This window comes from Orbicella faveolata, unplaced genomic scaffold, assembly GCF_042242905.1.
Source record: "Orbicella faveolata isolate gen_17 unplaced genomic scaffold, um_ofav_v1 contig_1, whole genome shotgun sequence".
NCBI lineage: Eukaryota > Metazoa > Cnidaria > Anthozoa > Scleractinia > Merulinidae > Orbicella > Orbicella faveolata.
This window is the reverse complement of record NW_028301536.1, coordinates 24,794,738-24,812,279: the sequence shown is the minus strand read 5'-3', so window position 1 is coordinate 24,812,279 and position 17,542 is coordinate 24,794,738. Positions and strand designations below refer to the sequence as shown.

At 37.8% G+C, this 17,542-nt stretch overlaps 3 protein-coding genes across 4 annotated transcripts; all 3 read left to right on the top strand.

Annotated features, from left to right (window-relative positions):
- The first annotated feature begins 3,843 nt into the window (after positions 1-3,843).
- On the top strand, positions 3,844-4,954 carry LOC149118498 (uncharacterized). Its single transcript, XM_089296922.1, has 2 exons — positions 3,844-4,222; positions 4,718-4,954. The coding sequence occupies exons 1-2, from the start codon at positions 3,918-3,920 to the stop codon at positions 4,842-4,844; spliced, it is 432 nt and encodes a 143-aa protein (XP_089153048.1). The 5' UTR covers positions 3,844-3,917; the 3' UTR covers positions 4,845-4,954.
- A 3,277-nt stretch (positions 4,955-8,231) lies between these two features.
- On the top strand, positions 8,232-9,291 carry LOC149118497 (octopamine receptor beta-2R-like). The gene has a single exon (XM_089282635.1). The coding sequence runs from the start codon at positions 8,290-8,292 to the stop codon at positions 9,127-9,129; it is 840 nt and encodes a 279-aa protein (XP_089138761.1). The 5' UTR covers positions 8,232-8,289; the 3' UTR covers positions 9,130-9,291.
- Positions 9,292-13,964: 4,673 nt separating this feature from the next.
- Positions 13,965-15,698, top strand: LOC110066440 (beta-1 adrenergic receptor-like). Of its 2 annotated transcripts, XR_016209472.1 has the most exons (2): positions 13,965-15,275; positions 15,642-15,698. XR_016209472.1 is itself a non-coding variant. In XM_020773666.2 (1 exon), exon 1 carries the CDS (start codon positions 14,042-14,044, stop codon positions 14,927-14,929), a length of 888 nt encoding a protein of 295 aa, XP_020629325.2. In that variant the 5' UTR covers positions 13,965-14,041; the 3' UTR covers positions 14,930-15,489. The 2 variants fall into 2 exon arrangements, 1 of the variants encoding a protein (XP_020629325.2); XM_020773666.2 differs by lacking the exon at positions 15,642-15,698 and having other exon boundaries at positions 13,965-15,489.
- Positions 15,699-17,542: the final 1,844 nt, after the last annotated feature.

Here is a 17,542-nt window from a genome sequence, read left to right as displayed (position 1 = left end):
AGTAGATTCATCACCATTTCACAGAGGACCCGAACACTGTATCAACAATAATATAATCATGGGTAAGTGTGCTGTTGATTTACCTGTGTTCCTGTGTCTTTTTGAGCCGTTTATAAGGGTTTTGAATAGAAGCGAAGGCGGTTTACCTTTCGAATATTATCTTGGTTGCCGCTTTGTAAATGTGACGCTCCGATTAAGTCTTAATTTAAGAAACCTGAGAATCTCTCCCCCAATGAAAGTTAATAGTTAATGACGATTATAATGAAACCTCGAGACGCAATCGGAGCGTCATACTGTATTTACAATTCAAAGCGGCAGACAAAATAACTTGAGTCTCTTTTGACTATTCATTTCTTCAGTTCTGTAAGTCAAACATTTTTTTTCCTAAATAGAGCAAATTAGGCCGGTACCCCGCTTTGCCCAAGATAGTAATTCAATGCTTGGCCATTTCCGACTTAACTTTAACAAACTCATTTTCTATATGATACGTTTTGCACGAGGACTTGTTCCGAAAAAGAGGCAGACGGCAACTTGGAAGTGGTCTACCCGTCAAAGATAAATGATCAAAGCATTTACCGCCTTTGAGTTTGACTATGTGCCATTCCGAACCCTGAAGAATCGATGCTTTAGTTTTGGTTTGTATTGGTTTTTTGACCGTCTTGATTCCTAATATAAATTCCTCTTAGCTTCCTTTCAGCGCCGAAAGGTTTTTTTTGTCTTACTTTATATTAGGTTCGGAAATTAAGTAATGATATTACGCATGGTTATTTAACAAATTGCCACGATGCCCCATGACATAACGGCCAGGAAGTCTTCTTTATTTGTCATCTTCATATCACATATATCTGCCTGGGATAAACATTAGCTAACGGTATATAGACTTATCCGACATCTTGGAAAAAGCTGCATTACCCACAGTTGGTCTGTGCGATCTGTTGACAATTTGTTCATTATATGATAAACCTCTGATTATTAATCAAGCCTTCAATGAGGCGTTTTAATATTTTATGATATTACAATTCGCGGCATGTTAATATTACTTCTTCTTTCGGATAGTTTTGTGGTTTGCGTTCTTCAATGAAAATGAAATTAATTATTTTTTATCAATGTGTTAACGTGCCTTGTGACAACTGAAAAAATATTTTCTGACCTACTTTTGAGATCGAGAACTGGTTATTTTGTATTCAGTGGTGAACGGTAAGAGTTTAAGGTATAATGGATTTTAAGGAACATGAACCCACATGCACCCACACGTAGAATATTGTATGATATTTAGTACCAATCCATGAGGTTCAGGATAATCACGTAATGACGCGGCAGCTTTTTCTTTTGCCTGTGAAATGATTTTTAGATCATCTGTTTGTTTACATTTCGTTTGTTACTTAGCTTCGCACTATCTTACGCTTTCGTTTCAGAGTTTAAAACGGATGTCCATTTTTGCCGTCGGTAAATTACACAGGACTTTGAGTGCTACTTATTGCACCATCATGTTCATTTAAATGTGTTATATTCCCAAGTACTTGAAGCACTTTAAACATATTCCCGCGCATTCGTGGAATTAATATTGCTTTTTGCCGCAGAATAAACGGAAATTTCACGTTGTGTAGAAAAGTCTTTTTCCGCTTCCAGGAATGTACCATACACATTTTGGGAACAAAATGTTGAGATTAGGCCGGAATAAACAATTTGGAAAAAATATATTTACTACTTTCCTCGAAAACAAGTCTACAAACTGAAAATTGAGTTCTATTAACTCATAACGTCCTCTTATTCTAGTAATTAAGATATATTATGTTTCAATTCACGGTGAATGATCACCGCGTTTTGATTTAGCTCTTAATAACGATTGACACTTTAATTTCGCGGCCTTTTAATTTTAAGGCCCTCCGAACCCAATGCTATATCACCGGAAATATACAATTATGTTTTTTCTCAGGAGTGCGCCGTTCTTCACTGAAAATCTTTACGAAAAATCTTTACAAATTGCTGACTAACGTTAAATATATAAAAAGATGCAACGCATGCTTTCCAAATTCTTCTTTTCGGTGAAAAAAGCGGAAAGGAATTGTTTCTTTCTCCTTGGTTTTGATAATGGCTTTTCAGCTTTAGTCGAATTCAAGTGCTTGTGGGTGTTACTAAAATTATTCCGCTTACCATAGTGACTAAGGACATAACTTGACGTTCTAGCACAGTTGACCCACAGAACCATGTGAATAGATCTGAACCAGTATCTCGAGCCCAATACTAAGCGTGTATTGCTCGATGAAAAGATGATAGTTTATGTACCCTTTTCAAAAGCTTCAGGAAAAACAGAAGCAAGTCTTCGAAGTGTTCAATCAAACGTTCGTACGGGATATCTTTGGCTGGCTTCCAATTCAAACCCAGAAAGGTGACTTTCATGTCTCCTGCCCCTGTATAGCCCCCATGTATTTCGATTGAGATCATGAGGTCAAAGCCTAAGAGTCAAACATTGAAGAAATTTTCTGCTAGCATGGGTTAACGTTCAGCTGGAACAACAAGTGGTGGATTAAACTGAACACACAAGATTTTCTTCTTTCCAGAAATGTTACATTAAATTTTCAGCTTTGAAATATCCTTTTCAAGTATAGTTTCATGATGAAAGGAGCTGTACTTGCAAATGTGTTAGAATCACTTTTTAATCATGTTGGAATTATCATAGTTCTATCATGCTTAGGACGCACCAGCTAGATCTCAAGAACGCCAAAATATCTACCATTTTTCACATACAAAGAAGAAACAAACATTCACTCGACTTAACTTGCTTTACACGTATTAAAACTCTCAGTAAACCCTTGATACATGACAACATGAAAAGGCACTTGCCCCATATGGTATATTTAGAATGGCGATCAGTTCAGACATATTCATATAGTTTGTTCGGGAGCAGCGCAAAGTATTCGCCCCAGAGACCTCCCTCGCCAAAACACAGTTACAATAACAATCAAAAGTTTTTCCTTTAAGGGTATTAGATGATAGACAGAATCCTACAAGGTACCCCAGTTTGTAGCTTTGCTGTGTATCATACCCGTCTAAGATAAAGGAGTCATGAAGATACAGGGAAACGGCGATACTACACACCAAACCAGTCAATAATACACGATATTTTTGTTCCCAGAGTTTAAATGAAGTTGTGCAACCAAGAAAGAATGCAAAAATACGATACAAATGGCTAAATTTGCGCAGTGCTAATATCCGATAGGAGCATGTCCGTGATTTACGAGGTTAAAACCCTTGAATGATGTCACAACACGTTTTATTATTTCATTTTAATAGCATCATTCAACTGGTATCACCGCAAGAGAGACGCCGCTATGCGCTGTTATCGATATTGCTTCCAGCGAAACTCCAGACAATATTGTTTAACCATCATTTACATCCGCAGTTGTTGTTGTGTTTGTTATTATTTTTTCTTTTTTTGCTCATAGCTTGCTTTAATACACCAGATGGAATTAGAAAACTAGTGTCTGGTGGTCCAGCAATTGGTGCGAGTCAAGAAGAGCATTACCAGTTCTACTACAGTTGTAATCAGAATACCTTGCGCGTAGAGCAATTCATTTCGTGTAAATATCGGTATGTTCACGGTTTGCGTAAGTTAGTAGGTGGGGTGTTAGGCCGAATTGCGTTATCAAACCCTTTCAGGAAAATAACCACAGTACCAAAAAAAACATACTATTTTAGGAACCAGTCAGCAGAATTAGAATCTCTGCTGAGAATCCTTTGAATTTATATTCTATATTGTTCTTCTACTTGAGCACCAAGAGGTAAGTTCAAAAGCTCACTTCTTCCGGCTTTGCCGTTATAAAAGCAAGCTGTAAAGGACGTTTTTCACCATAAGTCGTCAGATAGAGCTGCAGGACATTTTTGATCCTGTCAAACGCCGACGAACGTTCCCAAAGATGAAAGGTATTCTGGTGTTAGCTCTTGCTGGCTTGTTCCTTGGTTGCGCTTTACAGGTTGTCAAGTCAAGAGGACATTTCCACGACGCATTTAACGATGACTACAACGGACTGGAAAGAGATGCACAGGAGTTGACTTCTCCGGATGAATTTGATGACTACAATAGCGAAGAAGACGATGACGATGACACGGATGATGGTGATGATGATGATGATGATGATCTCGATGTTGAAGTCAAAGCCGCCGATGCCTTTGATGATGATGACGACGAGGAAAATGACGAGGAAATGGGAGAATATCACAGGTAAGCGAGACTGGCCTTTATCGCTCCATAGGAACACGGGTCATTTGTCCGAGGGTAGAAAACGCCATGTAACGGATAAATCATTATATAGTCGATTAGTGTTTTAAGAGCAAACTACGCTGTCTACCATAATCCAGTCTTTGAACAGCTGTCAACAGAAAGGTCCTGCTAGATGGATTGTTTTGTAAGAGGAAGGGTAAATAAAGGATGTTGCTATTGTTTGCGGGAACTGAACTGTAATATGGAACTGAATTTAACTGTTTGTAGATTAGAGAGCAGTTTTGCAAAAGGAGCATTACACGATCCGATTAGCTTACATTATGCAAGGACAGACCGATTTTGATAGACCAATTATTCCTCTTCCCTCTCTGCTGTTCAGTCAGTTTAGAGCGTTAATCTTGTCAGCTTTTACGATATGACCACAAACCGTTGAAAATATTATTAACTAATGATAACTTTGTAGGGGGTAATTTTGTTTTACTTTGCCTGTTCTAGTGATGTTCAAGAGGATCCCCGACCAAGACCAGGCTGGTTCCGAAAAATCTTTCGTGGCCGCAAACTTAAGAAAGCACTGGGAAAGGTAGCTCGTAAAATCCGTATACGCTACGAGAGAAGATTCTAATGCAGAGCCAACAAGTTGTGTAAAATCCAAAACTGGATGGCCTTTAAATTTATACCTCGAGTAATGTTGTAAAGTTCATGAATTAAATGTTTACTTCGGTGTTGACCATGTTCTTGTTGTTGGTTTATGAATTTCTTGCAAAATTTTGTTCATGAGTCAAATTTAGTCCAACATTCAATCGATGCACCAACGGTTAAACATGTAAACGGTAATAGGCAAAACAACAGGTGTCTTTGAGGCTTTAATGAGCTATCGCTGCTGAATTGCAGGCTTACTCAGTTTTAAGGTGGCTCCCTATAGTTTTACTATCGCACGCGCGCTGAGGACGAAAGCTAGCTCAAGTAATCTGCGCGCGCTCGAAGGAAAACGTCAATGTTTTTCGATATTTTATTACGTCAACATGAGTACAACAAGCAAAACTGACAGTGAATTTTCTCGCGTTTCCTTCGGTGAAATTCCGTAAAACTTGGCAGATTGGTAGTAAATGATTTACTTTAGTCGGAGCTCGTTTTTCAGGAAAATCTATATGACCAGTTTTCTCGCAGCGGTAAAAGACGTAAATTTGCAAAAATCGAAAAACCTGTCTTTACAAACCCTACTTTTTTCGTCTTTAAAGTTCGTATCCCGCAGGAAGCGATATGCTGTGAAAATTTGGGAAGATTTCACCGAAGGAAATTCAAGAAAATCGAAAGTAAAGCCATAAAAAAGTAAAAAACATATTTGTTTGGGCATTTATAATTCAAGACTAAAACCAATAATTTTAACAGAGATAATAGTAAAACACTATTTAATCATTGCTTATTACGCGTAATTAGTTTGAGAGAACTGGGTGTAAAAACGAATGCAAAAACGGCATTCAAAACATAACACTTGCGCGCGCAACGCCATGATGATTACCCTAAATAAATGATTACCCTATGGAGCCACCTTAAAAGTATGGATTAAGTATATTTTTGCTGTCAAGCGAATGTTGATAAAGTTATTTTGTGAACACCAAGTTAACACAATTTAAATCATCGTCTTTATTAAAAATAGAAAAGTGGAGCCATGCAGTTCAGTGCTAAATGAATCTATTTGTCCGAGCAACCATTCTTAATTTTGGTAAAATTAAGAAAATCCAACCAAAAGTAGGAAATATATTTTAACTCCAAAAAACAGCACCTGACTTGCATGACGGCTCAGTGCTATACTGATAAACTCGTAATAACAGTCAATTTCCTACAGTTATACGCTTTCCAGGTTTCAGATATCTGTAAATTTCCATACGTATATTACTACTCAGTCTTGATACACCCTGAAATATAATCTTACAGCTACGCAACTTCTATACAATTCAAATTCAGCAGAGATGACAGATCAAAAAGAATATTACTTCCGAGTAATTTCATGTGCAAAAGAAAATTAAAAGCTTTTTGTTGCTAAGTTCAAATGCGGCGTTGTAAGCTAATGAAGATGTGTAACGAGGTAAATGCCGTGGGAGCGTGGTGTTTAGGCTCTCTGTGCATTTCTAGCTAGGTGGTTTGCTTTCTGAACAAAATAGTATTAAAATCTCCCAGTCTGATAAATTGTGTACTTGAATAAACGATTGCCTCTGAATATTATTTTCCCCTTTTTGTATTCTTTAATTCATATTTTCTGTTGGAAAACTCTTGTAAGCGGTTTTGTTTTGACTAGACAAATTTGCATACAAGGCTTGAGTTCCGATCTTTCGATTATCGTTTTATCGCCGACAAGCTATATTTTTAGCAATTTTAAGTATTAAGTTTAATTTCTACATGTAGATAGTACCCATTAGTTTATACCAAACCAGTGGATGGCGCTATTCGTGCATTCTGATTGCCTACTCAAACTCCGAATAATATTCGCTTTTCACCTTCCAGTTCACGAGAGTCGCAAGGAAGACGGTTTCCTTGTTTCCTAACGTAGCAGAAGAAGAAAATTTAACAGTCTATGAAGCAGCTGTCCCTATTTAAGCTTATTGCAACAAATTAAAACTGCAAAATTCGGCGTGACAGTATTTACAAGTGCAACTTTACTATTTTTAGCTGTGAAGTTATCGACGAAAACCAACATAAAACAATTTGTTTACATAATTATTGCAATTTACAGCAAAGCAGCTTAAGGGTTATTGTTTAGAGGTTAGTGAAGTAAAAGCGAAAAAAGTTATAAAGTGTCTTACAGCATGGTTTTAAATCTAGAACACTCTACAACTCTAGTCCTGTTGAAGAAATTCTTCTGGAGAAATTTCTGTGCCTTCAAAAGTTTTAGAGAATTAAAGGCGACGGCAGTTTTTACAACAAATCTTTCGCTTACCGCAATTCAGCAATTCGCGTCAGTTGAATCTTTCGAGCAGCAAATTCCAGCATGAGTTATTAATGCTAAACTGTGAGTGAGTTGAAAAGTCTGAGATGACTTTTCTTGCCCTGTTGCAAATTCTTCGTGCGAATTTGCTTGCGGAGGACTTTTTGCGGTCCTCTGAGTCCATTTTTGTGCATATTTTATCCTACTGGTCTGATATATACGGTGGTCGGTAGCTAGATAAACAATAGCCTTCATTTGGCGCGAAAATATGCTCGGGTATTTGTCCGCTGGCATTATTTGTTCCGAGCTTACTGTGAGCTTTGAGGAACAGATAATGTCCAAGGACAAATATTCGAGCATATTTTCACGCCAAATAGAGGCTGTTTTGTTTATTATCCTTCAAATATTTTCCGCAACACGCGCAGTTTTGAAAATTGGGGAATATTCTCGGATATTCCCCGGTTTTAGGTGGAGAATATTCGGTCACGTTTTCGCGAGCGAAAATATTTGATGGATTATAATGGTGGATATTTACCTTGCAGCTTCCAGCCTCGGTAAATAACATCCACCGCTAGCCACCTCCACTGCGGGGAATATTTGGCAAATAAGCAGTTATCATTTTTCCTTCAACAATATTTTATTGAACCATACTGATTCTTTTTGGGCAGCTAACAGTTTTTATCAGATTACCTTCACGTGCGCATTGGCCCAGTTTTCCGCGTCGCTTGATGAAACAAATAGGCTCGAATGAATTTTGTGTTTTAGCCATGACTATAAAACAGTGAGGAAAACGGTATAAACATAGCGATCAGACACTTCACTGCAGCAGCTTCCGTGCTTTGCTCAGCCACGCAAGCCTTCAAATCTTTAACGAATGGAAATCCCATAATATGCTTTAATATTATATATTCAACATGGCCGCTGCATCAGGAAAAAGGTTGCGTATTTTGTATTATATGAATATCAAATATCACGAAATGATCGCCAATAGCCGGTGAATACATTAATGTATATGAATTAATGATAATATTTATCTACATAAACTTTATCAGTCATCAGTTTCATTTTACTCCCAAGAAGAAACTTCCTGTGGCCACTAAGTCAACATCGATAAGGACTCTAATCGAATCAAGACTCTACAGCGATGTGGTTCTGGATCACATCATTGTTTTTTACTACCATAGCAATACTTGGAAACACTCTTGTAATATACCTCATCATCACTCGCCGTCGACTTCGTACCAAAGCAAACTGGTTTCTCTTTTCATTGGCCGTGGCCGATCTCAGCTTAGCCGCTGTTTTTATTCCGCCTCATTTTCGCTGCCGAATAGCAGGCTGCAGCCATGCAGAGGTGATCCTCTATTTAGTCTCATACTTCGGGGATGTTTCTGTTACAAGCATAATGGCATTCACTGTGGACCGCTATTGTGCAATAGTCCTACCCCTCAAATACACGCGCATAATGACAAAGACGACGATCGGTCTCCTTCTTATGTCGGCCTGGCTGGCGCCGTTAATTCTAGACACTATTCCCACACTCGCTCTGTCAAATGAAGATATCGCACAGCTCACAAGCATGGTGATTTTTCAGTTCACACCTTGCATCTTCTTGGCGATAGCTACGAGAAAAATCATTAAAATAGCAAACAACCATGCCAGACGCACGTCAATTTTATTAAAGCAGCTCAAGTTCAACCGTGCGAGCCAGCGACTGCGAGGAAAATCAGAAGTGTCGTCAGCTCGCTTGATCACAGTTATGGTTGGAATATTTTTAGCCTGTTACATTTCCCAGTCATTGTCTTCGTTGTGCGCCTGTTTTCCGTCTTGTAAAGCATCACAACCTGAGCAAGTCGTCAGATACGTTTTATCATTTCTTCTGATTATAAATTCTGGTGCAAACCCTTTTGTCTACGCACTATTCAAGCGAGATATAAAGAAGGAATTTTCACGGGTGTTTTTGTGCAAAAGGAAAACTGTGAGATAGACAATCGCTTTTTTTAGTGAAAACAAAGTGAATACATATAGATATCAGAGCGACATAATTTTCTTTATGGAACCAGGGTGTCTGAAGTCGAGGATTTTACTTAAAACCAAATGCTTCTGATTAAAATTTTTCTCAATAAATCAACAATTCAAAAACATTAAAGGTTTTCCTATATGAATTAGCTCTATTGTAACTGACATTAATTACACACCTGCTTGACCCTAATGCGATCGATTTTACTCTTAAAGCCATGTTTGACCATTTCCCTAATTTTTGTTGGCGTGTAAGCTCATTTTATTAACATTTCCATAAAATAACATGCCCCATGCTTTGGTGTTCTTTAAATTGAAACAAAGGAAACCTAACTTTCGACGGGAACTCTACATGGATATTTTGATTAATTAAAAGTGAACCATCATTATTAAAGGAACCAGACTTTTCCTCCTGTCTACAAAGCGCCGTCATTACTCAGGCAGTTTCAAGTGCATTTTATGAAATTCAGGCTGATCAGCATTTCTGCTAGGCATTCAGATTTAATCTTAATTGATATCACTAATATCAGTCTTAAACTAAGCTTACCAGTCGATATACCATTTAACGAAATATGCCGCCCGTTTTTTTTTTCCTTCCAACTGCTAAAAACAACATCAAAAACAAAACGCTCTTTCGCCATTTTTCTACTGATATCGGATAAAGCTACTTAAAATTTTCTTCCTCGCAAAGAATGAATCAGTATTTCTTTAGAACTCTTTTCATTTGTAACTTGGTGTATAACGCTTCAATTTTTGAAATTGGAAAACGACGGCTGCTTAAAGGCTCACTTAAAATATGCTCGGACAAAGCACTTACAAAAAAATTACCAATGGTAGACTTCTCGGGACTCAGTAAGCAAGCCAACAGAGAACACTTCGTTGCAGTTTCAGTCGTTGAAGACATTCGCTCATTTTCTTTCAAATTCACAACTGTATTTCAGAATGGTTAATTAATTAATGCATTATTTTAAGTTCTGTTTCTGCCAACCTCTGTCATCACACATGGCTGCGTCATACGTACAAATTTGTGTCAAATTTTTAATACTAGCCGATTGACATTTTCAATTCTGACTACACTAGCACGACACATTCAAAGTAAAATATTTGTTGAGGATGCGTCAGTCAATCATCTGGGGCAGATGTACCCTAATGGTAAACTCCGTATCCTGACAAATGACAACTATTTGTTCTAGGAGTTAATTAGAACAAGTTTGCGCTATTCGCCAGATACGAAAAACCGCTAAAAAAAAAACACACACACACCAGCGTCTCCATCGTGCCGTCATCATAGTAATTTCGACTAATTTCAGACGGCTTTCTTTAAAACGAGGACGGGAAATCTGGGAATGGGAATGGGGAACGGGGAACGTGGAACGGGGAACGGGGAATCTTTCAAATGGGGAATCTTTAAAAGCGGGAATCTTTAAAACGGGGAATCTTTAAGAGCGGGAATCTTTAAAAGCGGGAATCTTTAAAATGGAGAATCTTTAAAAGCGGGAATCTTTAAAACGGGGAATCATGAAGCACACAATGACAGATTATACGCGAAATTCGCCGCCACATCTTCGGGCATCGAGCATCGAATTACTTCATTGCTGGTTTCAGCGTCACGCCGTTCAAAATAAATCAAAATCAAAATCAAAATAGTTCAAATGATGAAGTCCAGAATCTTGAAGAGAAAGAAGGTAAATATCCAAAGACTTTCGCCAAGATTCAGGTCACAGCAATGTTTCTTACGCAGGATATGCGGAGAAATTTTTTACCCAAGTTTATAGAGATTTTGATGGAGACGCCATGCTGGCGCCTATCCGGATGACGGCCGGAAACCAACAGAAATATCTGTCTCTGAGTTTTGCTGCAAAAGCGTGAATTTATCTCTCCAGGAACTCAAAAGCATTTTTAAAATAATACTTTTTCTAATACATGAACTGTTCAGATAGCCCAATTCCCCGAAATAAGTCATTCTTTTAACCAACATGACAGCTTTCTTGCCCGTCATGTAAATGCCGCGTCACGCAAAAGCTTAGAATTTCAAGCGTAGTCTATTACAAAACCAAGAACCCACTTGGAGGGAAAATTTATATGAATATTAGTTTTCAGTTGCTCTTATACATTATGAAAGTAAAATCTCAGGAGGATCAATAGTTTTGTAGTTTGAATTTTAGCGACGTCATGTGGAAATCAGATTTTTGGGACTGTTTATTTATCGTTAAATAACCAAAAACGTGTTTTCCTTGCCATATATTTGTCGTAAAGTCGTAAGTCCTTCCATTAGCACATGATAAGGCTAGGACAAATATCCATCGCTGCAAAACTCAATTTAACAACGTCACAGTCCGGAGTTAGGATAAATCCAGGCGGTTCGATTCTTTGGTCGGTCTAGCGGATCTCAAAGAGTGAGAATCGAGATTTGAACCGCTCCACTATCCCGCTAAACCGATGTGCTTTAATAGCGTGCAATATAATTACAATGAATAAATTCCACAACTGCCTCTGTACCAGTTGAGTTGATACATGTGACAGAATAAATAGCTTCCGGTGGGAAACTGAGAGATTCTCGCTCACTTTTCAGTAAAGATTAACGCTGTTAAATATTCCCCATTTTAAAGATTCCCGCTTTTAAAGATTCCCCGTTTTAAAGATTCCCGCTTTTGAAGATTCCCCATTTTAAAGATTCCCGCTTTTAAAGACTTCCCATTTTAAAGATTCCCGCTTTTAAAGATTCCCCGTTTTAAAGATTCCCGCTTTTAAAGATTCCCCATTTTAAAGATTCCCGCTTTTAAAGATTCCCCATTTTAAAGACTCCCGCGTTTAAAGATTCCCCATTTCAAAGATTTCCCGTTCCCCGTTCCCCGTTCCCCGTTCCCCACTCCCATTCTCCGATTCCCCGTTCCCAATTTTAAATAGCCAATTTCAGACTCAGTCGTTGTCACTCCTGTCAAGTACATTACCATCAAGCTTTCGGCAGTTTGCAAACAAGTTGAATAAATTAATTAAGCGCAAAAATAGCGGTTCAAAAAAACTAGCTACACTCTTTCTTTTTTATAAGAGTATTGTCTTTCCGGCCCAGGCTGAATATTGATATATTTCTGCCGATTTTAGGCTGAAAATGTTCTTGTAGTATTCTTGATTTATGGCCGACTTTGACATTTAATTTAACATATGGCTTTTTGTTTTACTTGTCTCCTAGCTTTGTTATTTAAAAAAGAAAGAATTTATCCTGAAAATTTTGCGGTTTAGTTCATGTCTTTTGCATTGTACATATTTTGTACTGCACAAATACATTACGTGTACCGCTCATCATTGAACATTTAATTTGGCTATCGCTAGTGAAGAGTGTTCCGTTTGTTGGCTAGTTTTGCCGTTTAGAGAAAGGAATAATTTTATACAGTTAAGTAAACACATATCATTGTATTGTATTTACAGATTTTCAACGCACGAAATTATATTCTTTTCACAATTTCAGCCTCAGGTTTATTCTTAAAATATTCTTAAAATTTTGCAAATTTCAGCCTCGATATTCTTATAAAATATATTCTTACAAAAACGAAAGAGTGTAATGCATAAATGACATATCATCTTATCGCAAAATACTCACAAAAGCTGCGCTAGCCGGTCTTACGTTACATTGCGTAACGTCTGCTCTGGCCCCGTTCACAATTCGCCGTATAAATTTTAAACCGGTGTTTGCACTCTGAAAAAGCATCATGCACATGTTTTCCGTCCACACCACGCCGGAGAAATTTGAAAACGCAACAATCACCGGTCATTTTAGATTTGTGTTTGAAGAAAACTCGCACAGGGAAATGGCACGATCATCGCGATGTCATCGTTTTCGAAAAGCTTCGTTTTTAAAATGTTTTCTGCCCACACTAAAACGTAACGTCGGTGTTTGCAAATTCCTCCGATTTGAAGAGCGTTTTCGAAAAGCTCCGTTTTCGAGACGGATTAGCGTAGACGGTGAACCTAACCTTAGAAATAAAGCTGCGTTTTCAAATTTCTTCGCCGCTGTGAACAGCCGGCATAAAAAGCGCAAAGCGAACTTGTTTTATTATCTTTTAGGATAACATGCTAACTTAGTCACGAGTTTTTAGTCCGACATTTAAATAGAAACAACGCACTTAATTTGAAGAAAGTGAATAACGTAGGATTCTTGTTGGCATGTAGAAGCCCTATATATATAAGTAGACTAAGTTAAAATCTTCATCGCTGATTACTTAGAAAACTTTTTATAAAAAGAAAATAAGGCTTATGAGTCTGCAACGACAACCCAGCTTAAACCGACAAAACTGTTCCAAACGAGAATTACCTTACGGATCATGCAAGCGGCGGAAGGCCCTTTTTTGCCCTGAAGATGACATAACATCAAAAACTCTTGATTTTTTTTTTTTTTTTTTTTTTTTTTTTTTTCACTTTTGTACTTTTTTTTTATACATATCCTTTTAGCCTTATAAAATAAGTTGTTATAAAAAGGTTACTCAAACTCCGCAATTACTGTGTCTCACAAGCATAGAATGGGGTACTTTAAAAAGCTAGAGTAAAATAATTGAAAAGGCAAGACAAAAATAAACATTTAAACACGGACAAACGATAAGTCATTCACATGCTGTTATTTATATAACTGGCGCGAGACTCGTTTATACAAAATTGGTTCGAAACACACTTGTCATAACTTGCCACCAGTTTAAGACTGTTTATTCTTTCACAAAAAACAAAACATCTGTAACAGTTGCCTTTGAATCTGAAGCAGGTCTCGATATTTCTACTTCTATTAAATTCCCTGTGGTACGAAAGCTTCGGCTCGCATTGCGATGAAGTGTCCGAGTGCCAAACTGAGGAACTTGAAATCTAGCTTACGGTGATCATAATAACAGAGGCACATGATGATGCCCAACAAAGGTTGTCATGAACTTCCAACAGCAAAGTGGAACGTCGCATTAACAACTGTCCTGGGTCTGCTTATTTCTTTTATCGCGTGCTCTACAAACTTGTTAATACTCCTAGCAATATACAAGAAGCCGGCTCTACGCTCTATTACAAATTATTTTCTTGCTTCGCTGGCTGTCGGTGATTTTTTTGTCGGGATCGTTGCTCTGCCGCTCTGGATCACACGATCACTCTTAGTCGTCGACGAGGAACATCCTCTGAGTATTTCTGTGGACTGCGTTTACGTTTTGTCTGTTGCTATCTCAACATATAATTTGTGCACTGTCAGCTTAGAAAGATATGTTGGAGTGATGTTTCCTTTACGATACAGCGCCATTGTCACCCTAAGACGTTTTCGATGCGCAGTAGCGTGTGTTTGGTTTCTGTCAAGCTTCATCGCTTGCCTGCGTTTGGTAACCAAAGATCATGAAGATACTTACTGGATCGTAGTTGTTTCTACAGTGTTTTTTATCCCGGGTATAATTATTTCGTACTGCTATGTTTGCATTTTTAAAGAAGCGTCTCGTCAGTCCAGAGCCATCGGCCAGCAAAGTGGTTCGGCGTTAGCAAATCAAGTGCACAATAAAAAGGCTTCCATAACCATTGCTATTGTCATTGGCGTGTTTTATTTGACGGCCTTACCAATTATTGCCTTTTCAATAACTGAGGTGACTTCAGAGAAGGACATGTGCCAAGAGAACAAAGAATTTGAATCTTGGGGAACTTGGGCACTTTTCTTCGCTTACTCAAACTCAGCCATTAATCCGTGGATTTACGCTGCCAGGAAAAGTGAATTTAGAGAGGCTTTAAAAGTGTTAATGTTTTGGAAGCAATCTGCGTGAGCTTTCTGTTTTCATTCATGACCTTAGAATTTGCAATACAGTATAGTGCGATCGGAAATTTTAAGCAGGGGACGAAACCTGCAATATCTTGATTCTTTATAGCTGCTTATAGAATTTTCAAAAGCAAACAGTCTTAAAGTCTGAGCAATATCGAAGACTCAACTCATATTTTTAATTTCGAAGTTACCGGACTGTATTGCGTTTTTCTCCCTTATTAAACTATGCTTTGCTTCTTTGTTCCCCAGTGTATTATAATGTTAATATCAGGAAAAGCTTTTAAGAGAGCTTTGCACGTATGATGCCGACGTTGAGTTATCTTTCCAAATGAAATGTCAAAATGATGCAGGTAAAATCAACGGATTCCAAAAACCTAAATTAACACTGCAAATGTACTATTTGGACGGATTATGGTAACGCTTAAGCAGAGCAAAAAATACTCTAAAAAAAAAAATAGGTAGAACAACTGAAAAACGATAATAAAGCAGCAGATAAGAAATCAAAGTAAATGTGCTAAAAATATCGGTAACAGCTGTAAACACATGTAAAATAAATTAACAACTTTTACTGCAGAGAACCATTTTAACTCATTATCCTCCTTCAGAAGTTTATTTTGAAGATCGTATAACTGATCGTACCTTACCCCCATGTTCTCTTTTTATTTCTCTATCCGCCAATACTTTATCTTAACTCTACGTGTTGTTTCTATACCCAGGTTTACGAAAGATCCGTCAAGTCTCCTTGTAGACAACGGAAACTTCTTCACAGGAAAAACAAAAAATTACCTTTCACCAAAAAGTAACGCACGCGTGTGAGGTAACGTTTAAAACATTGTAAATACAAGGAAGAAAGTTCTTAGAATGTCTAAATATATCATGAACCACAGATCAGCTAGCCTACATGCAGTAAGAGTGTCCTCAACTGTAAGAGCAGGGCTACTCTTAAGCGGAGTAAAAGCGTTACTGGGGCCAATTCTTCTCCATTTGTATATAGAGTATTCACGAAATTGTGAGAGCAAAAAAATGCTACGTAGATTAATTACCAAGCTTGCATGGTACAGTTAAAGGACAGCGGCTTTTTTCTTACTTGTTAACGTACAGTGTGAAGAGAAATATATGGCCGAAAAGATTAACATATATAGGTAATCAAATGATTTTGAGTGCAATTTGGAATAAATACGCACAAATACATTGAGTGCATAAAAATTACACGAGCCCGAAGAGCAAATGCAATTTGCAGTCTTTGAAAAATTTACGAGTGCTTCTAAATTCCAAATTGCCCGAGAAAAACCTTTTGCTTTCTTGTTAATAACATATACGCAATGTAATTTCAATTTTCTGCACTCAACTTCACCTTTCTGCTCTGTCTGGGATTAATTGACGCGCTCTCAGCCAATCACGTGCTGAAAATTTTGCAATTATATTATTGATCCTATCCGTTGCAATATTCTTGATCGTGATTGGTTCTCCGCGGGCCTATTTGCCGCGTAATCGGAGTGCGAAAACGTGAGCGTCCAATTACAGGTATTTACAATAAAGTTTCCATATCACGCGCGCTCTGATTGGCTGAAACAGCGTGCTTTATCAGAGAACAGAGCACGGGTTGATGACAGTAAGCTGGCTTTCAAATTTTTGCTTCAGAATTTTGACAAATTTGTCCAACATTAAACATCAGACAAACGCAATGCGTACATACATACATACATACATACATACATACATACATACATACATACATACATACATACATACATACATACATACATACATACAACCTTTATTTATACACGATAAAAGACGTCAAAGCTAACAAGCTTGTGGAGTCGTGTACTGATTGGCTGAAACAGCGTGCTTTGCAATGGAAACTAGCTCTATGTCTACAGTAAATATGGCTCACAGAGACCATTATTAGCAACAGAAGTGTGAAAACTGTACTAAAATGACAAGTTTTGCTAGAATCCCGCCGACAAAACAAGTAGCGAAATAAACAAATTCTCAACCTAAACAGTGCTTCGATAAAAGACATTATATTTGTTACGAAGGCGGAAATTATATTTGAAAAGTAAAACAACGACAGAAAACAACAATTGAGCTGTCTCTGTTTATGATGAGAAGCTTTATTTTTGTAAAAATGCTCAATTGCTCAAAACTACACTTACATGCAGTGTAGAAACGCTCGTTCTCCAGTCATTTCAGCGAAGTGAACCGACGAGTGGTCAGCTCAAAGCTTGACTGCTAGATATTCTCCTCTGTGGTCGGAGTAGAACCAGTGGGAGCAGTTTAGTCTGTCTAACTTTTACGCTAGCCTAAGTTCGGGCAATCTTGCTGCAAGCGGTTGCAGGCCGTAAGCTCAAATAACTGTAGCTCCTTTCAAATTCAACTCAGCATTTCGCATTTTCGTCCCAAGCTTTGAGCTCCTGGTTTCGTAATTTCCATTGGAAAAGTGCACGTTTTCATAAGCCACAATACGGCCGGACTCCTATTGACTACAAACCTTGCCTGCCTTTAGATTCTTATTTGAAAATTAACTAAAAAGCGAAGTTTGAAGGCATCGTTCTTCTCTCGAAAGCCGCTCAAGACTACTGAAAACTGAAAGCTTAGGTGAAGTCCAGTTTGG

What these genes read in the sequence shown, in the direction of transcription:
- LOC149118498 (XM_089296922.1), top strand. Translation starts at nt 3,918, where the DNA reads ATGAAAGGTATTCTGGTGTTAGCTCTTGCTGGCTTGTTCCTTGGTTGC. An exon ending in GAAATGGGAGAATATCACAG is followed by an intron (nt 4,223 to 4,717) that starts GTAAGCGAGACT and finishes TGCCTGTTCTAG; the next exon opens with TGATGTTCAAGAGGATCCCC.
- LOC149118497 (XM_089282635.1), top strand. Translation starts at nt 8,290, where the DNA reads ATGTGGTTCTGGATCACATCATTGTTTTTTACTACCATAGCAATACTT.
- LOC110066440 (XM_020773666.2), top strand. Translation starts at nt 14,042, where the DNA reads ATGATGATGCCCAACAAAGGTTGTCATGAACTTCCAACAGCAAAGTGG.